Source organism: Tasmannia lanceolata, unplaced genomic scaffold, assembly GCF_043159265.1.
Source record: "Tasmannia lanceolata isolate RefF3 unplaced genomic scaffold, GAP_Taslan_0.1 ptg000005l, whole genome shotgun sequence".
Lineage (NCBI taxonomy): Eukaryota > Viridiplantae > Streptophyta > Magnoliopsida > Canellales > Winteraceae > Tasmannia > Tasmannia lanceolata.
Genome location: NW_027518682.1, coordinates 6,826,506 through 6,835,807, shown reverse-complemented (window position 1 = coordinate 6,835,807; position 9,302 = coordinate 6,826,506). Strand labels below are relative to the sequence as shown.

The 9,302-nt window shown below is 39.3% G+C and overlaps 1 protein-coding gene across 1 annotated transcript; it reads right to left on the bottom strand.

The window, feature by feature from the left end:
* Positions 1 to 463: 463 nt before the first annotated feature.
* On the bottom strand, positions 464 to 6,001 carry LOC143877290 (Ribosomal protein L23/L15e family protein). Its single transcript, XM_077379274.1, has 4 exons — positions 5,846 to 6,001; positions 4,998 to 5,164; positions 935 to 1,132; positions 464 to 855 (listed from the first exon to the last, which is right to left on the bottom strand). The coding sequence occupies exons 1-4, from the start codon at positions 5,847 to 5,849 to the stop codon at positions 610 to 612; spliced, it is 615 nt and encodes a 204-aa protein (XP_077235389.1). The 5' UTR covers positions 5,850 to 6,001; the 3' UTR covers positions 464 to 609.
* Between the last annotated feature and the right edge of the window lie 3,301 nt (positions 6,002 to 9,302).

The following is a 9,302-nucleotide window of genomic DNA, read 5'->3' as shown; positions in this document are numbered from 1 at the left end:
AACCTTACTTCAATTTTACTTTCAGTTTGACAGTTTCCATCGGACCAAATGCACCACCTACATTTCTTACACTTCTCCCTGACAACACCCTTTCGTTTTCCTCACTTCTGTTTAGGCCCTGTTTGTTTTAGATTGTGAGTCTGGTTAAAACCTACAATTGGATTCAAAATTAAATGTAATTTTGAGTCCAATAATTGGTTTTGGACTATCAATCGGTTGTCATAATCTAAGACGAACAGGGCCTTAATTTTCTACTCATTTCCTCATGCTGGGTGTTTTCTCTCTAGGAGGACAACAGTTTTCTTTGCATGATTGGGAATTGGGTGAGCACATTGGCAATTACTTTCCGAAAGCTGACATATTGATAGGCAACGTAGTATATATAGAACAGCTTTGTTCCGCAAAAACTTGGAAAACTTCCAAGTTCAATCCAATAAAAGCAACGGCAAACTGAAAACAGTGGTATGAAATGTCACAAACCATAATAGAACATAATTATCTATTCCCCACACTAATCCAAATTAGGCAAATCTGCCGTCAACAAAATTGTCTTAAAAGTCTCACCAAAACTCCAAGATTGGAAGTAGAAACAAAGCAATATAACCCACACTACCGATAACGGCGCAGGGAAAGAGTGTTGTTTCTCTTCCAGGTTGCCCTCCGGGACGGGCGTACCTTGCTATGCAAGTGGCCTTTCCCACGGAGACCTCTGTATTTCTTCCCAGCAGAAGTAAGCCCACGTAGCTCCCTGTGTTTGTGGACTGGTTTGCAGATCCAGTTAATCCTGGGATCATTTCGAATAGCGTTGTGAGCCGCATCGACCAGGATTATCTCAAAGTACTTGTAGGTTGAATCCTGTGGGGAGTAAATTATTAGTAAAGTAGCAACAATGTTGGATTCAAAGTGTCCCACAGGGTTCATAAAATGTCCTTACTTCATTTATCCAATAAGAGTTGAGAACCTTCAAACCACCAAGTTTTCGGCCAGCTCGTTCTTCTGCCACTGATCGCTTGTTCCTCTGGAACTTCAATTGAGTAATACCTTGGTTCTTGGGCTTGCCATAGACAATGCCCTTAGGAACGGGCCTCTTTCGACCACCACGTCTAACACGGACTCGGTAAATCACATAGCCCTGGGCAAGAAACAAACATGCAAAAGAATTCAAGTGTAGCATGGAGAAAGATCAAACAAAGAACCTACAAACAAATTTTGTATGCTTGAAAAATGAATCCGCAACTTCAAGATATTATGATCTACAGAAACAAATTCAAGAGGAGGATTGTGTGGGGATTTGTCTGAATTACAACCAATGTAAGTCAGATTTGAAAGCAACACCAGAAAACTAAAAGTGACAACACAGAATAGAAGCATCTTTCATCCTTTTCTTCTGAAGGTCATGGACACGAACACTACCAGACAATTCAAGAAAGAATCCAGAAAAGAAACATTTATCCATGCAAAAAAAAGTAACAAATTATAAAGCAAATGATAAAAGCAAAGGCCAAGAAGATAGAAATATATACAAAAAAGTATAATCAATTAATCATATGTCCGTGCACGCATGCAGACACATAGTGCAAACATAGAGTTTAGAGGTACTTTTTCTGAGAATTTGGGAGCATAATATGGGTTCTAACTCAATAAAAACAGGAACATGCATTCCCAGGTCATCATAAACATAATAAAAATAACCAAACTAAGCAAAGAGTTTTCAAAGATATTCTAAGCTTTTAGAGTTCAACCATCAAAAGATATTAATACGACCAAAAAGAATTAATTCATCCAAGCATGTTTCATACAATATTCCAAAAGAGAAAACAGTTATCTAATTAATTAAAATCAAATCTCCATCAAATATATTTTAGAAAAGCAGATATATAAAGAAAATACCTAACTATGGCCCAAACAATCCTAATGGGGCAAGGAAGTAATGAAAAATCTTTGGGTCGAGTAGGGCAAAAAAGTGACTAGGGTTGAGAATGATAAAGGTTGGCGGGAAAGATTTCAAAGAGAAAGATTATGGGAAAGGTTGCAGGATATAGAGATGATCGGATCCGTACCTGGGGAACTGAGTGGGGTTCTCTATTCCCTTGAACTCTCGATGTAGGAGTCATCCGAGAGAGAGAGAGAGAGAGAGAGAGAGAGAGAGAGAGAGACTGATCTCAACCACGAGAAAAGAGGAGAGAAGAGTTGAGAAAAAAGATCAAGAGAGGGCAAATAAACGGGGAGGAAATGGATAGAAGGGGCAGCTCATAAACCCAATCGTGAGGGTGAGACGAAGAAAAGGAAGTGAGGGAAAAGAAAGACGATAAGCGAGGGAAAGAGGAGGAAGAGGAAGAACAAGAAAGGGGGTGGCTCATCTCCAAGGCTGGAGATGAGAGCGAGAGACCCACCAGATGACATTTAAAGCATCCTCTTCCACCACTGCTTTATGCAATCTTTCTTTATAAAGCAGTTTAATGCCCTGATACAGACTGCAAAGCACAGACCTCTGCCTCAGAAGCATCTGGTATGCCAATAGGTCTCGCGAATGCCCAAAGAACCTCCCCAACCTCGTTTCTAAGGACACCACCAATATGGGCAGGACCGGGGGTTCCCCAAACTGGAGTCTTTAAAATTTAGCTTCAAGAATCTGTGAGCCAGCAGGACCCAATCTTGGACCACCTTTTGCTTGTACTCCGCACTTAGGCAAATCTCTCTCCACCCATTCCATAGATCAAATGCCGACACAAATTTGACGCTATGTAAAACCTTGACCCATGAAATGGTCAAAGCGACCACTTTTATGAATAGGTAGGAAGATCTTTTGCACATGATTTTGGAACACCCTGGCATTTCTCTCCTTCCAAAGTACCCACAAATTAGCTAAGAAAATCACATCCCAAAGAATCTTACCTTTTTTCCTCTAAGGGGCAAGCGACCACGCCAAGAAAAGATCCATGAGCTTCTTTAGAAATACACAAGCTATCCCGAACCTATTCAAAATCATGCTTCACACCTCTCTAGCCATGCGACAATGAATAAAGTGGTGGTCCACCCACTACCCCGCCTCAATACATAGAGCACAATGATCAATAATCAATATCTCCCTCTTCCTTAAGAAGTCAATAGTCTGAATCATCTCAAGACGAGCCACCCAACCAAATACACACACCCTTAGGGGAGTTTTTTTTTTAAAAAGACCCTTGGGGGAGCTTGGATCAACCAAAGCCTAGCTACATTATAAGAAACAAGGTAGCCACAAGATGACTGTAATAAGATTTGACGGATAAGTCGCTCGATGAATTCCATATCGAAACCCTTTTGTCCACCCAGTCCATTTGATGTATAACTCATCCAATACCTATAAAGCTACTAGGTTTTTTCCTTTTCCATCATTAACTCTAGTACAGTTGTGAAAATCATGCATTTTTTTGTTTTTGATAGAAGCAAATTTTTTATGCATTTATGTTTTACATGAAAGAAGATTAATATAGATCCGTATTTTTTCTAGTCAACCGCCATCGCCGTTGATGCTTTTTTACTTGCCGGCGATCCCAGTTCGAAGTCTGGCCGCAACCCACCTGACCAAAATTTTCTTCAATCGGAACGCGCACTACCATGGTTTTTTGGATTGTTTTTGAAACGGCCGTGGGTAGAGGCCAGAGGGTGATACCACCGTAATACCACCTTGACCCACAGGTCACGCTAATCAAGGCCCCTTGATGAATCACTCTTTTGTGTAGTCCGTACTCAAGAGCATATAACCTATTTGGACTGTTTTTAGTCGAATTTTTGTCATGATTTCTTCTGTGAAATTACCGCAGACATTAGAAGATCGTATCCATACCCTTCTCAGCATCAAGCAGCAGGATGATGGATCTATTTCAGATCAATTTCAACTGCCAACCGTGGTCGGATCATCAATCGAGGTTTTCTGGGTATTGAATTTGAGTTCCGCGAAAGCCAACAGCAAGATTTGAACATTCAATTTTGATAATAGAACTCTCCTGCTCTATTCTATTTATATATTCTTTTTTGGGCATTGAAGCATCCATACCCTTCTCAGCATCAAGCAGCAAGATGATGGATCTATTTCAGATCAATTTCAACTGCCAACCGTGGTCGGATCATCAATCGAGGTTTTCTGGGTATTGAATTTGAGTTCCGTGAAAGCCAACAGCAAGATTTGAACATCCAATTTTGATAATAGAACTCTCCTGCTCTATTCTATTTATATATTCGTTTTTGAGCATTGAAGCATCCATTTTCTATGGACGCTGATAAATCCCCCCCCCTCTCTGCCTTACCGATTGTGCAGCTAGCAACCAGCTACCGTCTCTCTTCTTCCTCATCAAGAACCAAAACCTCTCTCCCTCTCTGCTTTCTTCTCCATAAGGATGTAGGCTAAGAAGAGAAAGGAAGAAGAAGACGGAAGAAGAATAGACGTGGAATTAGAGGAAGAGAAGAAATTGGGAAGAGATGGAGACTCAAAATATGTAAATCAATATTACTTCATCAAAAACTAATTAAAGTTCAATCCATCAGGCCTATGTTTAGGCATAAAATATCATGAAACATAAAAGCCCTAAAACTAAAAACATACAAATAAAAATCCTAGAAACTAAATAACATGGAAATAAATCCCTAAAAGTCCTAATGGGAAAATATCATGTGTGTCACCAACCAACGTACCTGATGTGTTTACAGAAGTGCATCGCATAGTATCATTCCTCGAAAAACAAGAGGAATGCTAGCTGCAGCCGCAAGGCATGCAAATGCACCTTAAACACACGGATATGTCATCAAAGTCACATTGTTTTAGGGTTGATAACTATTAAGAAAGCATAACTGTTTTTCTTTAGAAATGTCGCTGAGTATTTGAGTTGCATCCAGTCAGCATTCTTCTCCGCAAACAATAACCCATAAAGAAAAAAAAAACAAAAAAGGAATAACCAAAACAAAAACAAGACTATAATCAATAAAAAAGACAGGATTCATTAAGCACATAAGTATACCTGTTTGGCCTTGTATCCTAACCGACGAGCCTTATCAGGACGTGTCGGACGTGTAACACGCACAATCGATGGGTGCTGTCGGTACTCCCAGCACCTCACCCTCTGCAAGAACCTCATCACATCAGATTGTTTCTTCCTCCATAGCTCTGACACGTATTTGTAAGCCCCTGAATGGCACAAACCAAAATCAGAACCCCACTCCAAAACCCATCTGAAATTTCAGACACAGAACCTACAAGTATCGAAATGCAAAACTCCTACATCGGAAATTTTCTTTCCTAAAACTGAAAGGCAAAGCAATGCAAGGCGATATATATAGAGGGAAACGAAATTAAACGAAAGCAAACCCAAACTCTGATATCAAATAGTGTATTAATATATACAGCACCGAATCAGCAATCTAAGAACCAGAAATTCCCATGAAAGACATCAAAACTCTGAACCTAAGATGATAAATCCATAAATCACGGAAAAAGTAAGTTGAAGGACAGATTCTGATAAGGAAATGAAAATAGGTAATAATCAAATTTCCTCATCGGATCCAAAAAAGAGGAAAAAAAAACGATAGACCAGTCCTTTGAGTCCCATATAAGAAGCATAAAGAAGCCAATTTCGAATCAAACCCTAAAAATCTAAGCATTAGTAGACACGCTGTTTGAAAAACAGAAACCCTAACCATTCCTAGACATGCAGATTAAAACATAGCAAAAAAAAAAAACTTTGCCTGAGTCTATCCATCGAAACAAGTAAAAGAAAATCAGAATAATCTAGATGCATAAAATATGAAAACAGAAATGAAACGGATAGATTATACAAAGATCATTCGAGAAGAGATAGCAGTAGCTTACCCATGGCTGCGTGATCCTCTTCTTCCTAGGGTTTACTCTCGCATAGGTTCGGCTCATACTTTATGCCCTAATCTATTATATATGGAAGTGATATATTTGTCCCCTTTTCTTTACTGAGACAGCCCTTGTGTAATAATGATTAATGACTAATCTTTTACAGTACGAGAGGGTGGTCCAGAGAAGAAGAGGGTTCGAATATATCATTTTCCAATAATACATACCAAATGCATCGCGGACCTTGGATATTGGATAGGTAGGAAAGGATGGAAAAAATGATCCAGTGGAACCCAACTAGTGTGAGGATTAGAATTAGTCGAACTCACAGTTCAGTAGATCCTTTCACCTTCTTCATGAAAATTTAGGGTTAGTCGAGTTGAGTTGTACATACCAAATGCGTTGCGGCTAAGTATGTTGCCTAAAAATCAGCCTTTTCACTTTTTCAAAGCCATGTTTTTTAATCTCAGCCGTTCACAAGAAAAAGGTGAACGGGTGATTTGCCGGAGACGCACCTAGTCGGACGGAGGTCAAAGATCCTCATCCTCGTTTTGTGAAAAACATGGGCATCATTCATTGGAGACACGTCCACTAAAAGACAAATGAAGGACGCTCAAATCCCTATAAAAGCAATAAATACATCTTAGAAATTTCAAATCAACGGTTACATCACTCCCGTTATTATTTCCCACACGGAATCGAGTTTTCAAAGTTTTTTTCCTTTGTGAATAGAGGAACCTAGTTTGCTATTTTGTATAGTAACAGGGTTTGGCCTTTTTCTACAAATGAGGTAAATTTGATGGTCTCTTGAAGGAATTGAAACTGTATATGATTTTAAATTTGAAAAGGATAAAATTGCAAAATGTTAGGGGTGACATTATGATCTTTCCACACTCCTTTGGTTTTTAGAGTTTTTAGTACGGTGTAAGCTTGTATTATCTAGTACTTTTTGAATAGTACTGTATAGCCGCAGCATAGGACCATTCAAAACTGTTTCATTTGATGTGCCACGACATAAATAGGTGTTGCCCCAAAAATCATTTCCATATGATGATACTAGCCTTCCAATCTATAGAGCAATCTATAGAGGAACCGCATGTCATAGAAATGCCTATATATTGGAAGGCAACGATCATCCTATGGAAATCAGCTAGGGGTGCAACTTGGGTCTGGTTGGGTCTAGCTGTTGATAATCAATGAGCTGAAATCAACTTGAATCCGACCCGATTATTAAGGTAAAATCTCAACCCGAGTTGCACCTTTTAAATCTACAAGTTGTAAAGATTTTTTTGCGGGAGTTATAAAAGTAATGGCTAGTAACTGAATGGTTCCCAACAACTAAGGGTGTATTGTATCGTGTGCGCCGCATTGTTTCAAGCATGTCTCTTAATGGGTGCCATTATACGAACCAAGGGGCGTGTGATGACCATAGCACCTCGCATGTGAACAGGAACATGCCCAAGTGCAAAAAGAACACAATATCTCCAAAAAACACAAGTAAATCAGTGGAAGAAACAAATTCAGGCGCAAATTAACTTATTTAAAAACCGGAGATTTTATATGGTGTAAAACTGTATAGTCCAATATTTTCCAAAGGGTTTTGCTCAGGGCACTTGTTAAGCATCATTTAATTGCCTTTGGGATCTTGAATTTCCACATACTTTGAGGAAAAATTCTCAAAACATGTGTAAAAGTCTAAGGGGCAGTTTGCATACACAGATTTTAGAATCCGGGTTTTAGTTTGAAAACAATGTAAAAGAGGGTTCATGATCAAGTTGTTGTATGCTGTCTTAACATCGTTTCTTGGATTTTAAGTAAGAAACCGGGTTTTAGAAATCTCTCCCACATCATGACATTTTAAAAACCTGCATGGGACGATCTCCGGCTCTCTTGCTGTCGGGAAGGGGGGGGCAGAAAACGATGGTTGGTCTCCTTCTTCTCTCGTCTCCCAACTACGATTTGGAGGAAATCCAAGATTCTAAAATCCGTGTATTCAAACGGCCCCTGAAGTATGTGTAAATAACACCAGAAAAAAGTATTTTGGTCTCTTTTACGCACGATAATAAAGCTCCTTTTTTGTTGTTAGACATTTATACTTCCATCCCCCCACGTGTGTCCCCTCTTTTTAAGGTTAGCCTACACGTGGCACATGCGGCCACTCTTTTTGGTTGGCCATATTACATGTGGATTTTTTTAATTTGAGTTTTGAACTCAGGACTTTTGCTCTTACACCATGCGAAAACAACCAATTACTGCAAAAGCTTAAGCAGTTGGATTTGGTGTCATTTAATCATTTATACTTGAACACTCTGTTGTAGAAAATAAGATAGAACAGAATGCAGAAAATAGAACAAAAGAATTAATTGGGCAAGGCACTTCTAGGAAGCGTTCTTTAAGATAGTAATTTCCCACATATAGTTGCAGATGGACTCTTGAAATTCTATCTCCACAATACAATGCCCAACACTGAAAATTTTAACAACGTACAGCTCCCTTTTTGAAAAAATAAGGGACTATAAGGGCTTACACCATATAAGAACTCGAGAAGAGATTTTTACGCCCCTTTTGTATCACCAGGGAGGCAGGGACACCAGCGGCGGTGCATCAATAAATAAGGGGGGTAATTTATGTAATTTGTCGGGGACCCTCACACAATACATTTTGCGGATGGTCTGTTGCAAAAGAAAGTAGCCACATAGCCGGCTTTTCAACAGATTTTGTCTTTACATATGAGGTGGCTACTCTTTCCTACAACAGACCATCTGCAAAATGCCTTCTGCTATAGTCCCTAGCAAATCCCATATTTTATTAGGATCTAAATGACATTTTTAGTTTATATTCCTTTGGGAAGTGATATATCCGCCCCTTTTGATCACCAAGAATACCCTCTGTCAGTGTTTGTGGCAATCAGGGGCGTTGAATTCTTCTGACGTAAGTACAACAGCCCCCCTTTAGTCATTGATACACTGACAGGGGGTGTTCCTGGTGATTAGACGGGGCGGATATATCATTTCCCTTATTTAAATTATATAATCTTATTAATATTTTTTTTTCAAAAGAGGCCTCTATCAAAATCATAAGGTAAGCATTAGGGTCTTTGAGAGAGGATGGATCGATAAATATACTGCCTAGCGAGAGGGCGGTTACTGTGTGATCGGAACAATGGGCATTATTCTGCAACACTGATGAAAAAAAATTCAATAACCTTAAAATTAGGTTATGGGAGAGAGATTTGTGAAAAAATGTCTACAGGTTGTGTAGACAAACGTACAACAAAAGGAAGTAAATCAAGGAAATATCTTTGTTGGAGATTTAAATCCAAGGAAAGACCTCTAGAAGGGTATGTTTCCTACTTCGTTGTGTACTACATCTCTATAATAGGACCCCCACGCACTGGACTTCACGCTCAGGCACCCTATCATTTCTCTTATCTTCGAAGCCTCAAGAGGTCCGCCACTTCAAT

What these genes read in the sequence shown, in the direction of transcription:
- LOC143877290 (XM_077379274.1), bottom strand. An exon ending in TAGGATACAAGGCCAAACAG is followed by an intron (nt 1,133 to 4,997) that starts GTATACTTATGT and finishes TTTCTTGCCCAG; the next exon opens with GGCTATGTGATTTACCGAGT. An exon ending in ACTCTTATTGGATAAATGAA is followed by an intron (nt 856 to 934) that starts GTAAGGACATTT and finishes TACTCCCCACAG; the next exon opens with GATTCAACCTACAAGTACTT.